The 22,696-nt window shown below is 44.4% G+C and overlaps 1 protein-coding gene across 5 annotated transcripts in view; it reads left to right on the forward strand.

Moving 5' to 3' along the window:
- The window catches only part of SARDH (sarcosine dehydrogenase), a 1,294,294-nt gene that overhangs the window by 1,007,245 nt on the left and 264,353 nt on the right, over nucleotides 1-22,696 (forward strand). For 4 of the 5 annotated variants that reach the window (XM_069609627.1, XM_069609628.1, XM_069609625.1 and 1 more), the window contains exon 21: nucleotides 10,609-10,723. In XM_069609627.1, the coding sequence (XP_069465728.1) occupies nucleotides 10,609-10,723 (115 nt within the window). Of the gene's footprint in view, nucleotides 1-10,608; nucleotides 11,086-22,696 lie in introns of those variants that run through there. The other variant, XM_069609629.1, reaches the window with a different exon arrangement.

Raw genomic sequence — 22,696 nt, forward strand, 5'->3', positions numbered from 1 at the left:
AGCTTTGGTTTGAATATCGGTTCGATGTGAGTCCTCATGTGCTGTTGGTTCGAGTAATGTGCCGTTTGTTGTTGCAGTGTGGTGAAGTGCGTGTGGTTTGCAGTGCAAAGAGGAGATTGTGTGGATTTGAGATATGTATGCAGAAATTTGAGGTTTTTGGATGAGTGGGTTTCGCGACACTTTCTTTGTATTTCTTGTTCTTGTATCTGATAGTCCTATGTATTTGGCATTTTTGTCCATCTGTGTAATTGTTAGGAGTGATGGCATGGCAAGTTTCCAACTGTGCTTTTCTGACCTTTTGTGTAAAAGGTTGTGGTGCACATTTATCCCCACTCTGGTATTGGTGCTGTAGTTTTACAATCATCTGCTCCCTTCCCATCTATTTCCTGTCGGTGATCCATTGCTGCCTGCGTTTGCTTTGTCGGCTAATGCGTTGTTTACATGTCATCCTGACCCTTTTCTCCTGATCTCTGTGGTCATTCTTTAGTGTGATTCTAGCTTATCTGTCTTTCAATTGGTAAAGTGATATGTCGTAGATTGTTCTTACCGTCCCTCAGTTTATGGAAGCTGGTTTAGGGAGCTAGGGATGATCGGTTGCCTCTCTGACCGTTGTTTTAGCTGCATATGTGCCCCCACTGGTTTCCCTGGAAGCAAGACTATGCAGAGCAACACAGGCTTGATCCTCTGGGCACCACCCGTGCCATAAACAACCAATTACAATCGCAATTCCTTCTAGTTATGGTGTGAAGAGCCAAGATTTTAGTAGTTTTCTGAATAGAAAGTGATCTCTTGTGTTACGTATGTTCTTTGGTTGCTCGTTCCAGTTTTTTGGGGCATGGTGAGAAAGGACCTCCAAATGTTTTTTTGTTGCATGGTTTTGGTTCCAAACAGATGTCGCTGCTAGATCTGAGTGGTCTTGTTGGGTGGTAGATATTTATTTTCTCTTAGGAACTCTGCGCCTTGGCCGTGTATTGCTCTGTGCATTTTGCACATTTATTTGTACATTATTCACTGTTAAATTGGTAGCCAGTTTAGCTTTTTAAAAGTTGGTGTGATGTGTTCTCTTCATGGCAGTTTGAGGAGCAGTCTGGTCGCCACATTTTGTATGCATTAGAGTTTTATTAGAAGTCGTTCTGACATGCCCAGATGTAGATTGTTGGCGTCGTCTACTGTGGACATGATGAGAGCAATGACGGTGAGTGTTTTGTTGGTGAATGAGAGGAATGGTAGGATCCTTTTTACTGCTCACAGGAGAAAAGAAACATTTCTTGATTAGAGCGTTTAATTGTGGCTCTAGAGTTTTTTTTTAAAGTCGATGGGGCTGGGGTTGTACCAAGTTCTGTTGGACAGGGGATGTTGTGATTGTTTTCTCAGTTTTTAGAGATAATTATTTATGTTTTGCCTGGGTCAAGTTTGAGGTAGTTTGAGTTCATCCAGTTGTAGATTTCATGAAGGCAGCTCTCTAATTTTGTGTTTTCTTGTGTGTCTTGTATTTTGCAGACTATTTGTGTGTAGTCAGTGTAGTTGTCGCAAGTGAGGCCGTGTCTTTTAATGATCTTGATTAGTTGAGCCAGGTAAATGTTGAATAACGGGGAGAAGGATAATCCTTGTACTCCGCATGAGGATAATCTTGGGTTGGATTTGAAAGGTTTGATCCATATGGTTTCTGTTCTGTTTGTTTGGAAGGATTTAATCCATAGTAAAGCACGATCGGTGATTCCAATTTCTTCCAATGTCCTGATGATGATGTTGTGGTTAACTGTGTCCAATGCCTCTGAGAGGTCTAGAAGTATCATAGTGGTACTATTGTCTGAGTCTGCGTTTGCCTTTAGATCATATCAGATTGAGAGAAGTGGTGTTTCTGTCCCTTTCATTGGTCTAAAACCTACTTATGCCTGGCCCAATAGGCAGTGTTCTTCTATGAATTTGTGGGTTATTCTATAGATATATGTTTCGAGTAGTTTAACTGGGTACGGGATGTTGGAGGTAGGTCTGCAATTGGAGAGGTCCTCCACATTTCCTGCTGTGTCCTTGAGCGGATTGATGTACGCTGATTTGAAGGATTGTGGCACTTTGTCTGTTGAGAATGAGTGGCTGAAGACATTTCTGTAGTAATCCATGGGTGTTCCTTGTGAGAGGATTGATTTGTATATTTCCGGGGGGCAGGGATCCGTGGGGGAACCGGTTTTGTTGCTTTTGTTTACTATGTCTCCGCTGATACAAGCTTTGGAGTTTGTTTGGGCGTTCCTCGTAAGGGTTGGTAGGTTACATATTGCGATTGCATGGTCTGCTTGTATGGTCTGTTACATGGGGATTTTGTTTTTGAAATGGTCTGCAAGGTCATTGCATAGTTTCTTGTTGCAGCCAGGATTTCTTTTTATTAAATTTATGATTTTGGAGCATTCTTTTTGGATATTTGGTGCTTTGATTAATCTGTTGTCATAGTATTTTCTTTTTGTTTTTGGATTTCCTTTTTGTATGAGCGGATATGTTGGAATTTGAATTTCTTTGCACAGTTGTTTTTGTTGCTTCATTCTAGTTCAAGTTTTCAATTTTTCCTTTTCATGTTGAGGAGTAGCGGGATACACATTTTTGCCATTGCTCTTTTCCGTGATGAGGTACATGTTTTTCTTTTGGCGAGCTCGGCTATTATCGTTGTGATCCAGTTGTGAAGTAATTTAATTTTTTTGTCCAAGTCGGCTTCTTCCTTAGTTTGTGGTTTGCTGATTTCCGGTAGTTCATTTGCAGTTTTGATGGTTCTCCAGTTTCTTTTCATGATAGTCGGCTGCTTGTCCTTTTGCTTGATTATTGGTGTGGCCAGTGTGATTACAAAGGGTGTGATGAGGTGGTCGCGCCAGAGGATCTGAATTGGTTGTGCTGTGGTAATGAGATTTTTGTTGGTGAACATTACATCTAGTGTATGCCCTGCCGTGTGGATTGCTCCTGTGACTAGTTGATGTAATTTCATGGTTTCTAGTTGGTTGGCTAGTGATTTTTGTGTGGTTGTAGTTTCTTCATCGAACCAAATGTTGAAGTCACCAAGGATAATCAGGTGATCCTGCTTGATTGCTATGTTGGTGATTGCTTCCATGAAGGCGCCTACGAAGGTTGCATAGGAAGTTGGTTGTCTGTATACCAGCATGAATTTCGGGTTAGTTCTTGGGTTTTTGATGATGGGCGAAGGATTAGAGATTTGCAATTTTCCATGTTAAGTGGGTCTTCCAGTTTAATCTCGGTGTTCCTTGTGGACTATTGCCAGTCCACCACCTCTTTTGTTTTTCCTGTTTGCTTGACACACTTCAAGTTATCAGGCAGGCAGTTGTTAAGTGATTTTGTAGTTCGAGCCATGTTTCAGTTATGAATAAGATGTCAATACCCGTCACATAGGAGGTTGTAGATTTCAGTGGCATGTTTGTACATTGACCTAGCGTTGATTAGATTGCAGTGGATCTTTTTGGTTTGGTTTGGTTTATTTTTTGTTCCCTGTTTTGATTTGTGGATGTTCAGTTGGAGTTCTTCTGTGTTGACGCCTGTTGGATTGAGGTTCTGTAGAGGCTGCTTTGTCATTGAATCGGTCTGTTAGATTGGTAGTTGGGTTGATGAATAATACTGCTTCACCATCTCTCGTGTTTTGATGCGGTTGTCTGTAGTGTCCTTCTGTTTTTGTGATGCATGGAGTAAGGGGGTTGGTATCATCCCTTTCTCTTCCCGGGCCCTCCTGTCTTTTTTTCCGTTGTTCGGGGAGATTCTTTTCCTGTCTGGAAATGTCAGAGTTGTGGTTCTGTGGTTGTTGCGAGGTATGGTTTAAGGTATAGAAAAGATTTTTCTCTTAACATGTTTGTTCTGTTGATTGCATTATTTGCTGGGGTGTGTTCTGTATTCAAGACGGCTTCTACTGGAGGCAGGTAAGTTTTTGTATCTGTAGTGGTTGGTCCATGTTCCAGTCTCTTTGTCGGCGTCCAATTCTGCATCGGGACATTTTGTGTCTTCGGTAGTAGGAGTTGGTCTGGGCATTGAATTTACTGGGGCAGTTGCCCACCTGTCGTGCCTTGTGCTTGGGTAATATTGATTTTTATCCTCTTATGTTGTGATGGCTGGATGCTCTCTGAGGGTGTCCGTCTGCCCAGTCAGTTGGGTTCAGGTGTTCCTTTTTCTATGGATGGACTGTCCAAGGGAGTGTTGGAAGGGTGGCATGGTTGGTTATGGGTGCACTATGGGTTCCCGGTTAACTTGGGTAGTGGTTCTGGTTGTAGTTACTAGCTTTTAGTGGTTGCTGGGGATTCCTGGGTAATGGGAGGGGCCTAGGACTAAATGATGGAAGGTACTGATAGAATACTGCGAGGTTTGAGATACCTAGATAATGGGAAGACTAGGTTTCACAAAGTGGTTTATCGTGAGATAGTACTCTTAAAATTGGGATCTTAGAGATTGGGAGAGGGATCTAGGTTTCAGCGAATGGCAAGCATTAATTACAATACCTAGATTTGAGACACCTATACAACTGGAGAAAAGGCCTAGGTTTCACAGAATGGCAGGCGGTAACTTGGAACACCAAGATTTTGGACACCTAGAAAATGGGAGAAAGGCCTAGGTTTCACAGAATAGCAAGAATTAATGCACCTAGATTGGAGACACCTAGAAAATGGGAGAAAGGCCTAGGTTTCACAGAATGGCACGCAGTAAAAAAAGCACCTACATTTGAGACACCTAGATAGCTGGAGCAAGGCCTAGGTTTCACAGAATGGCAGGCGGTTACTTGGAACACCAAGATTTTGGACACCTAGAAAATGGGAGAAAGGCCTAGGTTTCACAGAATAGCAAGAATTAATGCACCTAGATTGGAGACACCTAGAAAATGGGAGAAAGGCCTAGGTTTCACAGAATGGCACGCAGTAAAAAAAGCACCTACATTTGAGACACCTAGATAGCTGGAGCAAGGCCTAGGTTTCACAGAATGGCAGGCAGTAATTAAGTACACCTAGATTAGAGAATCCTGCAAAGTGGGATAGGTGCCTAGGTTTCCCGATACGATTGTTTTTTTAACTAGTTTGTCTTCTTAGTGGATTTCCTAGTGCTGGGGATGGGTGCAAGTGGTTGGTCTACTTCTTTCCGGTGGTAGTGTTGTATGTTGGAGTGAATGCTAAAGTGTTTATTGGTACCAGGGTGATTGTGTGGGAATTGCACCTACCATAGCCATTGGTACTGGTTGACGGCAGTCTGTTCCTCGTTTGATGTATCTGGGAGCTGCAGCTGGTCACTACTGCTTGTTCGCGGGTGGAATTATGCCTTTGCAACCACCTTGTTGAATGCGGTTGCAGCTGGGAAGTATTGGCTGTTCTAGGGAATGGTAGCAGTTTGACACTGCACACTGGGACTCAGGTCGGGTCACTGCTGGTCCTTTCCCTTGAGATCAGTATGGAAAATGAGCTAGGTGATGGGGCACTGAGAGATTGAGGTTTGGTTGGTAGTTTAGGCTTGGTTTGTGTTAGTGGTTGGCTGCTTTCCCTGCTGACACCTGTAGACACAGTATGGAGCTGTCCCTGTAGGAGCGGTCCTTTGCCTCGGGCCCTTAGCCGCTGGGCTGCTACGGGCAGAAGCGTGCCCTAGTGCAATGCTATGAATGGGATTCTATGAGCCAATAGGGGTTAGGGTTGGGACACCAGGTGGGTTAGGGTCGGCCTTGGTCCAAGACCACTCAAGCACATTTCTGGCTCCGACATTATTGGCGGTAGTATTCCCAGTAATTGATCTTCCATTTCATTAGAGAAGTCAGATGGGGCACATTCTCAATTTTTTAAATAAAGAAACCTCCCAAGATAACTAATACATTAAGATTCGAGGGGCTCATCACAAATTTGTCCTCAACAAGCGTGAACTCAGCTAGGCATCGTTGTCTATTTTGACTATTATAAAAAATAAACAACTCTGTCTTTAGAGTTACTACAATTTAATTTCACTGCCTGAAAAAACACCACCCTGGACTCCAGTGGTAGACTATGGCTATTGAAAGTTGTGTTGACCAAGATAGCCATAACACCCAAGTGTCAGCATCTCCTGTTTCCGCTTGATCCCTGCTGCATTCTATGATAACATGGATACCACTCCTCCCCTTCCATACGGCTTCTCCCCCGCACACTACTTCTACTCCTCTAGCACTACCCCTAATCCCACTCCAACCTGTGGTATATATTTTGGGGTTATATCTAACTTTGTGATATTTTATTATGGTGGTAAAGAGTGGTATTTTATTTTAGTATCTCTTGTGGTAATTTGTTGGGGTATCTCGTTTTACATTTGTGAGAATAACTTCACAATATTGTCTAACAACTGTTTTTACCAGGGTTGCCTCCTATAACAAAATACTGGACTTGGCACACCCAGGCTAACTATTTGGATTTCCTTGTGGGATCTTATGTATGATGCCACCAATATGCCCTTTTGGCTGATCTTCACAATTGTAAACAGGCAAATTTAAATACTGCACACTCATACACTTTCTAGCTAGAGAGTTCACAGCAGATATTTCAACAACAGTGTCATTCAATCAAATGCAAAAACAAAATAAAAATAAAATCAGTTCGTGAAGAAGTAAGAGTTTGTTGTAAAATCACACAGAAAACCGTTGTTGGTGAAACTCCTCCATTCCAGAACTCCATGGGACCTCCTCTGGGGTTGTCAGCTAAATGTCTTTTGGGTCCTCCTCTTCACATTTTTAGGTCATCTTCTTCACCCCCTTCTTCGATCCAGGGGCCTTTCCTGGGGACTCCAATCTATGGGTATCCTCCAAGGGTCCAGCGCTCCAAGGATCCGGTGCTGATGAGGAAAACTATTATTTTTCTAAATTAAGAAGAAAAGACACATTAAGTATCAAGCACAATAAACCTTTCATTTCTTTTTCCACTGGAGCACCTAAAATCAAATTTGATTGTGTAAACACATACACATTACACAAATATCATGCCTTGCAACCAAGATATTTTTTTCTAATAAATATACAACACTCACAGCATTTTCAGATAAGAGCCCCTTTGCACTTTTGTGTACTAGCACTATTTACACCTAATCATTTGCTATGGCAACTATTTTTTTTATTTTTTTTTACTCTGTTAGTTTCAATTTGCTCAAGCCTCTTCACTTCATTTTTTTGGGTGAACAGGCTTGATCTGATTAACATGGACAAACTGTTCCACTGTGAATTCACCCTCCTTTTTAGCAATTCTGTAGACCACAGGTGAAACCTTATATGTAATTGTATATGGCCCTTGCCACGCTGCACGGAATTAGTTTGTGTTTCCCCTTCCCAAAATTAAATTTAAATACCTGATTTCCTATGTCATATTCTTTAACAGATGTCTTCCTATCATAATGTTTTTGCACCGTTGGCGGCCTTTTCCAAATTCCGCTGCTCAACTGTGAACACATGTTGCAAGTGCTTCCTCAACTCTTCCACATACTCGTGAATGCGTCCACAATTCATAAGTACTTGTTCATTTATTTTGTAAAGTAACTGTTGTGGCAAAACCATTTTCCTTCCTGTCAATGCTTCATGGGGGCTGAGATTTGTTGATTTAGCAGGCGTTGACATGATAGCCATCAGTACCAATGGAAGCCGCAAATCCAAACTAGACTCTGCCTCAGCTACACATTTTCTTAACATGTCCACTATTGCCCTGTTAGTTATACCATTCTGCTCCCCCTGAAGAGGCGGGCCGTTAAGAAATGTGCAGTTTTCTCTTCACGGCCAAAATTTGCCATATCCTGGTCATTAATGCACTAGTGAAATGACTTCCATGGTCTGATTCGAGGATGTCTGACCTAGCTACACCCACTCAGTATTTTTATTACTGCTTCCTGCCACTCAAGGGAAATCTTATCCCCTTGACCAGATCATACCCCTGAAACCCACGTGATTTTATTGTTGGAGAGCAAGAAGATACATCTATTGCTGCATTTCCTGCTCCCACAATAGCTTGTCTTCCGTAATGGATCTTTGCATATTTCAGCTTGCACACAAGCTCATACTGCACGTTTAAAAACACCATTCTAAATAGCATCATGCATTTTCCAAAACGTTCCAGGCCATTTCCACATTTGCACTAAATGTTAAGGGACAAGTTACCTGTTACTGGGATTGGATTAGTATGCTAATGTATATTAGTCATTAGGTTTAGTGCAATTCAGTCAATTGAACAATTCTGAAATAAAACAATTTTAAGCGTGTGCTTTGCATTTCTGAACAATTTCCATCATGCGTGCGCCTGTTGCATTGGTAACCTATGCCTTGCATGTTTGCATTTCTGGCTGAGACTCACAACAACTACATAAGCTACATGAGCATGCTAAACTAATAAACCCTGGTGATTCAAAGCCCCCGAGCTATTCGGAGCCCCCAGGGCAAGGTAAAGGTGGTCATGAGCAGAATCGGTACATTCTTACAGAACTGCAAGGCATGACCCCAATACCCACTAAAACACTAACCTGTGATGGAATAGAGAAAGTTAGGAAATACCTGAGGGAGTCTGAGCTTGCTTTTTGGAAAATGTTATATGCCCCAACATCTACAGTATGGGAGCACAATCAATCACACAAACTGGGGTTATGGACTATTAGGGAGGAGGTTTGTTGGAAGGAGAGGTAGAGGGGCCGGGGGCGAGAGACCCGACAAAAAATTCAATAAAAAACATTGAACTGTGCTTTAGACATTTTATGTGCTATCTGTGACACCACCAGTTTAGACTTGTGAATGTTTGTGCAACATCAAGATTGGACAACACATTTCAGTGAGAAGATACGCCAGTGAAGCTATAACTGACAGCCTTCACAAGTCATTGCAGAAGTTAGCAGCAAGGTGACCGGGCCAGCAAGACATTTAGACACTCAATTGTACACCTGTAAAAAGTCTCAAAAGCCATATGAGCAAACAGAAACTAACGCAAAGTGAAGCAATAGAAACCTGGTTTAAACGCTATGAGAGAGTTGCCCCAGTTAATAGTGCAACTTAAAGAAGCAGAGAGCAGAGGCAGCCTGCCGCTTTAGTGCTGTATCAACATTGTTTAGAAGATGCTGAGGGCGGTTACGAGGTGCATATCGCCGGTGATGAGGCACAGAGCTGTTAAGAACACTTGAATAAATGTACAGATTAAGGAAGAAGAAAGAGTGGGATGAAGCGGCAATTAAACGCAGCTTTTGGTAATGAGAGAGATTACAAATAAAGACAAGCAGCTGCCGGCTTGCCCCTGAAGAAATTCTTGGAAAAGGAATTTTATTAAGATAGAGAGGAATGAAACATGTAGAGTGAATGTGGCTTGAAGTATGGATGTAATGAATAGAGGTTTTAGACAATGATTGGTTATTTAAACCACTTTAGATTGAATTAATAAATTGAATTAATAAGTATATTGCGATAGTTTTTTGAGTAGCCGACTACCGCAAATTGTAAAAGCACTTGCACTTTTTGCAAAATTGTGATGATCTTGAGTCCCACCTTGTTAACATAGAAATACTGTTTTGTATAACTATACATTGAAATAAGTGAATGAAAATAATTATGTATAAATATTGTGATGACCTGTCTAATGTGAATAGTATTAACTTTGTGTACTCTGAATTATACAGACCTGCGAGCATTTGTGTAGTTGAGTAGGAGATTAGTTTAAGAGGGGTTGCTTTATCAAGTCTTTACACAACACTCTACTCTCATTGTGTTGTGTGACATTGTATGTGCCATCTGTGACACCCCCAGGCTCAACTAGTGAATGTGTGTGCATCAACTGTATTTCAGCCTTGTTATAAGAGTACAAAAAGAAGTAGTTGGAACACTGTTGAAACTACCACAATTTACTCACACTTCACCAGCACTACACTGGTTACCAATTTCTGAATGTACACAATTTACATCCCTATGTACATCCCATATGTACACAAATCCCTCATCTTAAAGGCCTTCCCTTCGTCTACTCTAAATGTACCAATTATGTGCCGCTCTGATCTGCAACTCAGATACTTGGTTCCTCAAGGTAGTGGGGTTAAAGCATATATACGCTGGGCCCATCCACCGAACAATCAAATTCAACCAGATTTGCAGGATTTCCATAATATGGCATGAAAAAGGTTTACATATAACGAATTTCAGGGGAAATGTTCGGACAGTTTCTTAGAACATCTGAAAATGTACTGGGTCATTACCTGGTGGGTCAACAAACCCGGCCATAGAAGGATGGTACTGTGTTTGATCAATAGCCTCATGTTTTTAACCTGCCAATGTCCAGGTTCCGAGTCCAAGAGCGGGAACAAGTTTCCCAAGAATTAGTGGCAATTCATGCATGTACTAGTTACTTTCAGTAAATTATTTTTCCAAAATCGCATTGGAAACACCTGTGAATGCATAGCAACGAAGAGGCAACACGTTTCCTGTGAATCCACAAGTTATTCCTACAGATACTGGAGTTAATTCCAGTCCATTGCTTTTCTTAATACTTCACTACTCGGCCTAAAGAACACTGAAGTGTCTGTGAATTGATAGCAACTAACAGAATGTCTTGTTTCTGCGGTTTTGCTTGCCCTGCACCTTGCCTTTTGAGTGCCTTCATTGTTTTTCCTTCTCTGCAGGTGTCCATGGATTTCATCAAGAAAGGAGAGTACACCTTGGAGAGGATGGGTGTCACCTACCCGGCAACTCTCCACAGGAAAACCCTGTTTGATCCTGAGAACAAGCGAGTGAAAGGTATTTACTGAGATCAAGATTTTCATCCGTACACCAGGGGGATTTCCAATGTCAAATCCATAGGAAAGGGTGGAGTAACTGGCACACCCATGCCGTTGCACCTCTCATGGGCACACACCTGCATGGCTATGCATCTCCTGTGCTGCGGCATGGCACTGCAGGGTCTCCTCCCATACCAGTGATTGGAAACGGACAAATGTATGCTTCAATCTTGGCAATGAATTGTTTATGGAAGAGCCAACCTGGTTGGGCACTTCCCGGTTGGTTCTATCTGTGATGGAGAAGATGTGGGAATAAGTCACTGTGATTAAGCAACTGGTCTATACTGGACATGTATGGACTAATAAAAATGTCACTTTTGATATTGTGTCCGATTTACTATTTGTTTGATTTATTACCATGCTATTACCATTTTCCTTGAAATGTGTGGATGTGTCCCTTCTGAAGTAGTATGCATACAACATGCTCTTGTGCAAATCACACCTTTGTGCTTGAACATTTCAATGGTAAATTGAGGTCAGCTAGAAGCTTTGTCCAGTGATGGAAGTACAATAAATGTGGTCTTTCAACAATATTCTTACATTGCACAAGCCTTACAGGTACGCCATGTTCCTTTGGCATCTCTTCCTTTTCGATATTTTTGTGTTCCAAATTGCACTGATATATTGTCTTGCTACGTTAAACCACGATCTACCGGAAACACAGTTGTGTGTTGCCAGCCCACTGCACTACAAATCCACATGCGTCTCGTATACTAGCACTTGATGAATGCCCAGATAACATAATGTGGAACACCATCCAAATACAAGCTCTAGGCTCTTTCAGTCTTTATTTTTGATGCTGCTTCCCCGCTTAAACAGAAGAGCAAAACTGGCAGATGTCTGCACCTTACGACCTTCACACGTCCTTAATATTCCCAGCTGTGGGCGCAAACCTTTCCGGCGCGGCTCTCAAGCCAAGGTGCTGTCACCCAAGCAGCTAATCGGGAACTGGACTCCTCAGCCTGTTTGCAGTGGCCTTGGAGTGCTGCATCCTTTCTTACCATCCTGGAACTCTAATGTTCTCGTCCCCCTAGAAGAGATGGTCAGCAACGCACGTCTGCCCTTGACGCTCTCCCCAGCTTGTTCTGAAGTGTGTGCCTGGGTGCTCCAGATAAATGCACCCATTAAGATCGGAGCCAGACAACAGGCCTGGCTCTTTCTGAATAGACTAAGAGAAAGGGCAAAGTAACTGCTTTCCTGGAACCTCTATCAGTCTTCTCAATGTTCTCCTCAAATCCAACTCTGTCAGGCTGATTTCTTTCACTGTTGGTGTCCAAATTCTTCATGATCCTCACCCTTTGGTACTCTAACCTATTCCCCTCCCTCTCGCCCATTTTCCTCCGTGGCCATTTCTCTTCTTTACTGATAGCATTTTGGCGTAACTTGAAAGTGGTATTCAGCTGACCAAAAAAAAAAAACCTACATTCAACTTTGGAAAATCGTCCTGCACAATTGGCTTTCACTTTAATAGTTGCCCATGTTGATAAAGATGTGTACTGCAATGTGGTAGTTTTAATCTCGTGTTTTCACTTGTGAATCTAATTCGGGAGAAATAGAAATAATTGCGCCAAGTTCCAGTTGCAAGGCAAGCGTGGAAATGTTACCACCCTATCGGCCTCTTTTGTACAAGAAAGTGTTCAAGATATATCCTTCTCCCCAAATTGGTTCCATTTGATAAACTACAACTTCTCTCTCTCTCTCTCTGGCATCCTTCAAGTGTGGCCTGATCTGGTAGAAACTTATTCTTTGTGGGGGGGGGGGGGAGAAAGTACCCAAATGATTTTAATGGAGAATGGTTGGGGTTAAGACAGAGGCGGTGTGGTTGGTAGTATTCAAGGTGGACATGGTGGAGTGCCAAATGGTGTGTGGCTCATATCAAGGGGACGGTTGAGATGGGTGTTGTGGCAGAGTTAAAGGGCAAGGTGGTGGACTTGATGGATAGGAAGAGGGACATTGAAGAGCATTTGGGAGAATTTATAGTTTAAGGTTCATATTTGATTGTGAATGGGGAGGCTCTCTGCAGACACTGTGGCAGGGCGTGGGAGAGTGTGTTGCATTGACAGTGTGAACAGGAAGTCAACAGATAGTCTCCCTAGCCAAATGCATTTTGGGTGAGTCCAGGAGCAGTAGGGACATGGTGTGCTCTGACTTGTATCATACACTGTAAAAGTGTCCATTTTGATGTGGTGTTATGACTTTGAGGTCATTTGAAGGGCTCTGCACAACTTTCTTTTATTTCAAGGCTCTGGATAACCTCACAGCGCATTAAGGCTAGTTACCAATTTTCCATCTGTGCAAAAAAAATAGTAATATGATTAACACGTTCTGGTTTTGTGCCACCAAGCCAATGAAAAGTTCTGGAAAACTCCTTAGTAATCGTCCTTCTCGCTTTTGTTATTTACACCTTTTCACTGATGGTTGACCTTAGTTGAAAGAAATACCTGTCGGCATGTACCTTAAAATGTATGACTGGTGAAATACTCTTATTAAAGAAAATCACTGTCGGGTATGCTGCTGCCGACTTTGCATGCAAACCTTTCCAGTGACACTGAACATATATAAGATGGTAGTCATGCTCTTATGATTGTAAATTGTAAACATGCTCACATAAAAACATATGCTGTGTGAGGTTGTTATCATGGAAGGAAACAGACAACAGATTCAATGTACATCAAAAGGCTTTTATTAAAGAAATAGTCAGGATGGTGTAAGGCCTAACTTGTCATATGCCATGGTGGGATTTCCCTACATAAAGAAACTAAGGATAGTCTGTGTCAATAAGTTCAACTGAAAAGTCTGTGTCCAAAACCTATGCTTGCCTTCCACAACTAAGACCAAACAATGTGTAGGGATGTCAACTTTAAACTAAACAGAGTACCAAAAGTAAAGTTCTGAGCTATTTCCAGCTCTGGCTTAATCTTCAGCTTCTTTTCCGCAAATATCAACAGGTTCACTGCAATGTTCAATTTACCTTCTTTTGGACCTGCAGTAATAAAGTTTCACACTTTTATAAATGTCAGGATGCCCTTCCCCAAGTTCAATAAAGTACCAAGGCAGCATGTCTCAGGGTTCCCTTCCCCAAGTTCAATATCAAAAGATGTCACAAAAATAAGTATCTTGAAGCTGTGGTTTAACCGTGTTTGAACAATTCTGTACCGCTCAGGGTTCCCTTCCCCAAGTCTTCTATGCATCAACTGTAGTTTTCCTTTGAACACAACAGCAAGCTTCCTTGTTGGCATATAGGGGTTCTCTGGTCTTGGTGCAGTTGTTTGACCAAACAGTCCACCCATTAGAGGTCACATAGCCAGAATTTGCTTTCAATAGTTATTTGTTCAACTAGTAGTTCTTCTCTGGTCTTGGTGCAGCCGTTGGATCGCACAATGCACCCATTACAGGTCACACAACCAGGAAATTCCAGTTATCTTTAAGCAGTTCCATATTCAGCCAAACAAGTGGTGTCTCAAATGCAGCTTCACAACTTTAATAAACACGTGGTTTCATAAATGCAGCTCCACACCAAGCCCTTCCTCAACTTTGATTTCAGCTCTCCGCTCAGAGCCCTTCATTCAACTTAGTTTCCCATTTTCCTTCAGTTCATAGATCAATATTAGCAGGTTTGTTATTTGCATTCAATTTAGTATATTCAAGGTTAGCAATGTGTGCTGTTTAATTTTCAAAATGAAGTGTCTTGCCTTCCTTTTCACTTCTGAATTCAATATGTTCAGTTTTGCTCATTTCAGTCAGTTAGGTATTCAATATGGGGAGTAGGAGTGAGAATACTCAGTTTTCTCACAGCTGTTATGATGCTCTTACATTATTTAAGTATTCCTAGGCACACTGTGAGCACAAGTGGTATGGATGCACTGGGATTTGTACTTCTATGGGAGCAAACTTCAGTGCTTAATAGCCCATTTCGATGTTGATTTCTAAATTCAGTTAGTCTATAGTGGGGTGTGCACGGAGAAGGAACGACTTTTGAGCCCTGATCAGACAGTTGCTTCATTTCCAAGGTGCTTTCAGAGTCTGGAAATGAGTAATGCATGCTGATTTAAAGTTGGCCTACTTCTCCACAGTAAGCCAATGCAAACAGGCCATATGTGCAATCTCTGGGACGTTCTGGTTAGCAATAGAGTTGCTGCATTCTGAGGTCACTGTTGTCTGTAGACACATTTGGGGAAACTCCAGTTGGATCAGAATAGCAAAATCGATCCTTGAGAAGGATGATGGCTATGAGCAATTGCCCCCACTGGATAAAGCACAGAGCAAAGAATCGTTCCAATGACTTTCAGATTGTTGGTACCAGCCAGTACTTAAAGCATGTGTAGTTAGAGTATCTAGTCCAACATAACCACAGATTTATTACACACTCTGATGGTTGTGGGCAATCACAATGGGGCTACATGGCACATTGCTGGAAATGGGTTCGTGAATCCTCAAACAACCATAATCAATTTTCTTAGAACAAGCTTTTAGCCAGTTGCAGGCCACCCAGCTGTCAATGGAGAGAAGTCAGTCCCTGTGGTTTTTCAAATTTGATATGTCTTGATGTCTGTCATTGGTAGAGTTTTAAGAGACCTATTGAAAGGTGTTGATAAACTAGACCACGCATCTGAAACTAAAGTAAGGACCCCAGACAGACCGCATTGAGAAGGCTGCTCGTCTTGTGACCAGGCCCTGCCACTCGGTGGCTTCGCCCACCACATATTTCACCAGTTCTTCTTGGGTGTCCTAATCGAAGGATGTATGAAGACCAGGACCTCACCTGTTTGTGCCTGTTCTGGGCTAGACCTATGCTATGCTGCATTTTACCTACAAAGTAGTCGCTACTACCTGACAAAACACATCACCATGTGTCTCCTCCCACCACAGCCTATCCCCACCCTTGATAGGGTTTGAAAGGCCAAATACCCTGGGCAGCCCGAGCATGCTACCCTAGCGAACATCATTAATATCGCCCTTGGCTCCATTCAACACCCACACAGACTCGCCCCTCATGCTAATCTCTGCACCGTTGCGCATACCACAAAAATTGACAGCCTCATATCATACAAAACCATTGACACCCTATTCATAGCGGAACATGGTTTACCCCATCCCCACAATGTTTTAGACATCCCCAAACCCCCCTATTTACTGCATCCAACTTGCAGACTGGCCAGGAAATGCAGGAGGTGGTGTGGCAATCATCCACAGGAGTGATGGGCCATGCTCCATCACCACCTGCCCCAGAACAAGTTCATTCAAATCAATTGCTGCCGATTCCCTTAATCTCACAAAGAATCCATCACCTTCTATCTCATCTACAGACTACCTCAAAGGATTGACGCTTTCATTGCCTACATCATCGGCTTATACTTCCCCTTCCAAATGAGCAGATACTAAGTATGTCTTTCTCTGACATTTTATTGACCCCAGAGTCTCATGCTGATGACCACACTCCATGCATGCTTTTCTCACCGACCAAATCCTTGAACTTTAAGAAAATTGTTCTCTACCACACACAACAAAGACAATACCCTAGACTTGGTCTTTACATCATCCCAATCTCCTCATCAGCTGTGCAGACCCTATCCCAGTTTTTCAAGGATGGCAACCGTCTCCATATTGCCACTCTAAACTCTCGCTCAGCTGTCATACACTCCTGACATCTGCCACCTCCTCAACGAACTTGACCTCGATGTCCTCTGTCTCACCGAGACATGGTTCATGGCCAGCTCTGTCACAAGCTTTGACACCCTCCTCCCTGACAGCTACAAGATCCTCTCCGTGCCCAGGTCCAACCGCACCGGAGGGGGTGTAGCCCTGATCTTCCCTGAGTGGATTCCTGCCTACACAAGCCTACTCTTATTTTGAATGCCTCGTATGCAGGCTCTCTCTGTCTCCTAGCCATACCCTTATTTTGGCTATCATCTATTGGCCACCTGGTCAGATTGCCTCCTTCCTCTCTGAGTGGGCGTACATCTCCTCTTACCTCTTGGTCTCGACCACTCAACTCCTCCTTCTTGGAGACTTTAACATCCACCTGGAGGCTTCCTGTCCTTCCTCTGGACACTTTTGTGACCTCTGCGACTCTCTCTCTATCTTCCCCTCTGGCCCCAATCATTCTGCAGGGCACGCTCTGGACGTTCTGATCTCTACAGACCTTCCTCTTTCTATCCCTCTCGCCACTCCTCCCAGCTCACTCTCTCCACCCCTCAGGCCAAGCCAACTCCAGCACTGCCACCTACCTTCTCAGTTATCCAACCATTGAGGCATGTGTCAGTTGAAGCTTTCACCACCACTTTCTCACCCCCCTTGACCCTTTGGCTGACTCACACCATGACACAGCCCTCTCCATGCTCCACTCTATCTCTGATACTCTTGATGTTCTTGCCCCTGTCATGATGATCCACTTGAAGCCCAAAGCCAAGTGGAACTCCTGGTACGACTCAGACCTTGCCACCCTTAAACATAAGTGTAGTGTGTCTGAGAGGAAATGGCGTGCTTCCAGTACATCCTCTGACAAACGGGTCTGCTGCCTGCTCCAAAGGCAATACCGGCTCTCTGCCGGTGCACCAAGAAGAGAGCAGACATCCAATTCGGCATCTCTGTGGCATCTAACAACTCAGCCAAACTCTTTAAAATCTGCAAAGAGCTGACCAATCCTGCTGTAGTCTATACCTCTCCTGTCCCCTCCCAGGTCCTCTGCACGGCCCTGGCTTCTCATTTCATCTCAAAAACTCAGGACATTCTGTCCTGTCTCTCCCTCTCCCTCTGCCCCCTCTACTTCCTGCTATTCCTCTGCCCCTTCTTCGACCAACTCTCCTCCCTACTTCTTTTCCTATCCCCTGATCTCCCCAGACAAGGTTTCTAGACAAGTCAGATCTATAAAAGTCTGGTCAAAACGGGTTCACCCCTGTTCCTCCAAAACCATCAAGGAACACATGGACACCATGGCCTCTGCTCTGGCTGACTTCTACAACCACGCCTTCCCCACTGGGGTCTTCCCTTTTTCCTGGAAGCACTCCCTTGTGCATCCTCTTCTTAAAACCTCTGCCGACCCGTACTGCCCAGCTAACTATCACCCAATCTCCATCACTCCTTTCCTGGGCAAACGCCTGGAAAAGCTGACCATCTCCCAACTTAATCTTCACACTGAATCAGTTGGCTGTATCCATGACCATCAGTCTGGCTTCAGAGCTGCCAGAAGCACAGAAACTGCTCTCCTGAACTTCCGCAACGACCTGCTCTCGATTCCAACACCCCTTGTGTCCTCTTACTGGATCTCTCTTCTGCCTTTGACAAGGTCATCCATGCCATCCTGCTGAACTATCTCCATGATAACCTGGGTATCATCGATTAGGCCCTGGCTTGGCTGACCTCTTTCCTCTCCGATTGACCCTCCCAGGTCCAGCTTTGGTCCTTCCTCTCCTCTATCTTTATCTATCCCTGTGGCGTTCCCCAGGGGTCTAGCCTCTCTCCCTGGCTGTTCAACCAATACCAGGCACTTCTTGCCCACCGCATTGCCGCTTTCTGCCCCAACTTTCAGTGCTATGCGGCTGATACAACTCATTGTCAGGCTCCCTCCCACCACTTCTCCTTCTCTCATCTCCGACTGTCTGCTATCCAGGAGTGGTGTGCCGCCAATGATCTCTGCCTTATTGCCAGTAAGACTGAGTCTCCTCATCGGCACACCTGCTCCCTCCTTTCCTGTCGCTCTCTGGCCAGCCTCTCTCTGCCCTGTTCCTGCTCCCACCTTTGAGGATAAAAACATCAGGTTTATCATAGACTCCACACTCTCCTTCTCTCCTCACATTTCTAAGAAGTCACACTACCAGCTGCACCTCCTCAGAAGTATTCTTCCTTTCCTCTCCTTCCCTCAGAAGCTCATGGTCTGAGGAGCGCTGGTTCTCTCTAGGCTGGACAACTGAAATAGCCTCTTTCTAAATCTGTCTGCTTCTACTCTCCACTCTCTGCAACTCATCCAGAACAAGATTGCAAGACTTGTCCTTGGCCTCAAGCCCAGGGATCGTATTTCTCCAGGACTGAAATATCTGCACTAGCTCCCAGTGGCTGCAAGGGTTAGGTTCAAAACCCTCTGCATTGTCCAGAAGGCCTTCTGGTGCCTGGGACCTCAATGCCTTCAACTCTCTCTTCCTAAAATATTCCACTTTGCGAGGTCTTCGGTCAACCGCCTCCAATTCCCTCAGGGTCAGTCGCTTCTCCAAGCAACAAGTTGGTAGTAGATCTTTCTTTGGCTTAGGCCTCCCTCTGGAACAGCCTCCCTACCACCCTGAAACTCGAGGAGAACCATCTCCGGTTCCGGAAGCACCTCAAAACCTTCCCTTTGCTTCTGCTTTCTCTCCTCCTCTCCCCTGCTGAACTCCTGGCTGAAACTGCACTGGTCACCTGTCCACCCTCTGATCTCGGGCCCAGCTCCCTCCCCTGCCAGTTGCACACATGCACTGCCTCCCTGGCAACCCCTGCACTAGTGGACTGTTTTCTGTATCCCTACAGTTCCCTGCAAGCGCTTGACACCTGATGTCTGCACTTACCCTTGCGATTTTCACCAGCTGGCCACACTTTTTATTTATTGCTTTTATTTATTCTATTTATTTTTTACTGTCAATCCCATGTACTGCACTGCCCCTCCGCCCCACCTCCTGCACTTTTTCCCCTTCCCCCGCACTTGCGGGATCTCATTGTCACTTGGCCTAGTAAGATCGTTTCTGTCTGCCCTCTGTTCCCCCTCCCTTGCCTCATTGCACCTTGAAACACTTGTGTATAGGTGCGTTATAAATGCTATATCATGTCATGCCACACTGCCGTCCCACTGTTGATCACCCACATCCTGGTCAATGAGCTAGAAGCCAACGTTGCAAACTTTCCCACATAGAGCATGCCACTGGCCTTCTAGAATTATTCAACAATTGTGCTATTAAACTGGTGGTCACTCATGCCCCCTTAAATGTCAGGTGTGCCAAGCCCAAACCATCTGCCCCTTGGTACACCCCTGAGCTTGCCTTCAACAGACCCTCAATCAGAGCCCAGGAGAAAGGCAGTCACAAAAACCATACCATGCATATCTCACCAATCTCAAATCTCTTTGCGCCAACTTTAGGATTCTGATTATCAAGGCTGAGCTGCTTACTACACCACCACGATCACGGTAGCCACCAACCGGAGCACATCCCCTTTTGAATCAGTAAAGCATTGTACCAAACCCCCACCCTACTATAAGGTGCCAGCAACTGAGGAAATATGCAACAGAATCTTCCAATTTTTTTATTGAGACAATAGAAAAAAAATGAACAACTCCTCAAATCAACCCCTCACAGCATTACCCCCCCACCATCCACCTGTGCCCCAGCACGCATACTGCCATTCTGGACAAAATGATCTCCTGTGCCAAGACCTAAAACGATTTCCTCACTCAAACCTACTTCCTACTCTCACAATATCACCCTTGACAGTATCATCCTGGCCACCATCTTTAAACAATTGATGGGCCCAGCGCTTAACGCAATCCTCAGCATTAATAATACCTCCCTCACAGACAAGTCTTTTCTGGACACCCTCCAGACTGGTCTCATACAACCTCTTTTTTGAAAAAATAACCCTATTCCCAGCCAACTTCCAGCCCATAACAAACCTCCTGTTTATTGGCAACATCTCACCAAAATCTAACAACTACACCTCTTAAACAACTATCAGTCAGGGTTCCACCCCAAATGTAGCATTGAGACGGCCACCATCCAGGTGGAGGATGATGTCCTCCAAATTATAGATGAGGGTGGCTCATGCCTCCTCAATGTCTTGGCTTTAAACAGTCAACCACTGCATCTTCCGCTCCCTCTTTGCCAGCCAGTAGGATGGTATTATCTGGCACTGTCCTGAATTCAACTTTTTACTTTACTTTTTTTTATCTGCTTTTCACTGAGTGATGTCCTGTTTTCACCCTCGTGGCCATCTGTTGTTTTCCTGCACATGTGGAGTTTGTGCCTGTCTGCTGACCATTCCATTAGGTAGGTGCACTTTCTGTGGGAATTATTGAAACTGAAAAATCAAAATTTGAAAAAAAGAAAAGAAGAAAAAAAAATGTGCATAAATTTGTTGGAAAGGACTGTTTTATTTGGTATTTTCATCGTGCTGCCATTTTATGAGCTTTTTAATTCCTGGAGCTGCCTTGCTATTTTGAAAGCACAAGTTTTCCCACTATTGCCTGCTTATTTGACTGTTTTTTGTCACTTCCAAGATGGCCACCATGGTTTTCTTTGTTGTGTAGGCAGGCTGTGCTGAACCACCTCTCCCTGTGCAGCACTCCCATTGGTTGCTGAGTGTTTTCTTGCATCCAATCAGGGACCAGCAGGCTTTAGCCAGCCCTCTCAGCAAAGGCTCACTTCTAAGGCCCCTGTCTGCTCCTGGTCTGCTTTCGTAACGCTAATTGGGGACCTTCCTGCACTTCCCACAATGATGCTGCCGCCTCACTGCTGTAAGAAATCCGGACTGCCTTGACTTTGCCTCCTCCAGAACTATGGGTTAGTTCCCTCCTTATGGACTCACTCCTACCACCTTTGACTATCACTGTTTTCTGCTTGTTACTCCCATGATGTCATTCTGATGTGCAGTGCTTCCTAAAACCACTTGCTAACATCTGAATCCAATATTGAAAAGTCAATTCTTGCTGTGTTTGCTTTGTGCTAACAAAGTCAAATAATGCTTCCCCTTGTGAAATTCTCTGTATTTTGCTTGTATACTGATGCTTCTCTGTAATTTTCCAGCCCAGTGACCTCACCACTCTTTTGTCCCACACCTACCTGCCTTAGCCCCCCCCCAGTTTCTCCATCCTCTCCTCACTTCCACCCCCTTGGCACTTTCTGTTTCTCCTATCTTTTCCAACTGCTTCTCCATTGACTATCCTTCCCTCCTCACTAAGTCTGGTAGGAAGAAGTTCAAAAAGGATATCTTGGTCTCTAACCCTGGTCTTCCTACCACCGACACCTACTCCAATGCTTCCTCCAGACAGACCCTCACCGACATCCTCTTTGTCATTCCTTTGCCAGATCTATGGACTCCTCTGTGCTCTGTCCTATCTCCTCCTCTCTTGTTAATGGTGGCACTCACTGGGAAGTTCTCATGGCTTCCTTCGACTCCTCTATAGTCATCATTAATGTCTACCTAAATGGCACTGTCATGGTCCAAGGCCCTCAGGCCAATCTCCTCTTCTTTGATAGGCACTTCCCTCGCCTCATCAATTTCCTCTCTTCTCCTGCTGTCCCCTCCTCTCCCCCCTTGGCTACCTTGCCCTCTCTCTCTCTCTCTCTCTCTCTCCTCCTCTGCACCTCCTAGGGCTCTTTCTCCTCCGCAGGGCATACCTCTGATCTGTACTCCTCCCCGGAAGGTCTTTATGGCTAGCAACCTTCATATTGCCACTCTCAACTCACGCTCTGCTGTCAAACACTCCTCTGACATCTGCCACCTCCTTGAAGAACTAGACCTTGATGTCCTTGGTCTTACTGAGACATGGTTTATGGCCAGCTCTGCCACAAGCTTTGACACTCTCCTCCCTGATGGCTACAAGATCCTCTCCCCACCCAGATCCTCCCGGTTCGGTTGGGGGGTAGCCCTGATCTTTCCTGAGTGGATTCCTGCCTCTATCATTCCCACTCAGACCTACTCCTCTTTTGAATGCCTTGTCTGTAGGCTTTCTCTCTCGCCTACCCATTCTCTTACTGTGGCTACCATCTACCGGCCTCCTGGTCAAATCACCTAATTTCTCTCAGACTGGGCGGACCTCTCCTCCTCCCTCCTGGCCTCTACCACTCAACTCCACCTCCTCTGTGACCTCAATATACATTTAGACTCCCCTTGTTCCTCCTCTGTACTCTTCTGTGACCTCTGCGACTCCCTCTCCCTGTTCGTCCTCCCCTCTGGCCCGACTCACTCTGCAGAG

This window comes from Ambystoma mexicanum, chromosome 8, assembly GCF_040938575.1.
Source record: "Ambystoma mexicanum isolate Mex_15411 chromosome 8, UKY_AmexF1_1, whole genome shotgun sequence".
NCBI classification, from domain to species: Eukaryota; Metazoa; Chordata; class Amphibia; order Caudata; family Ambystomatidae; genus Ambystoma; species Ambystoma mexicanum.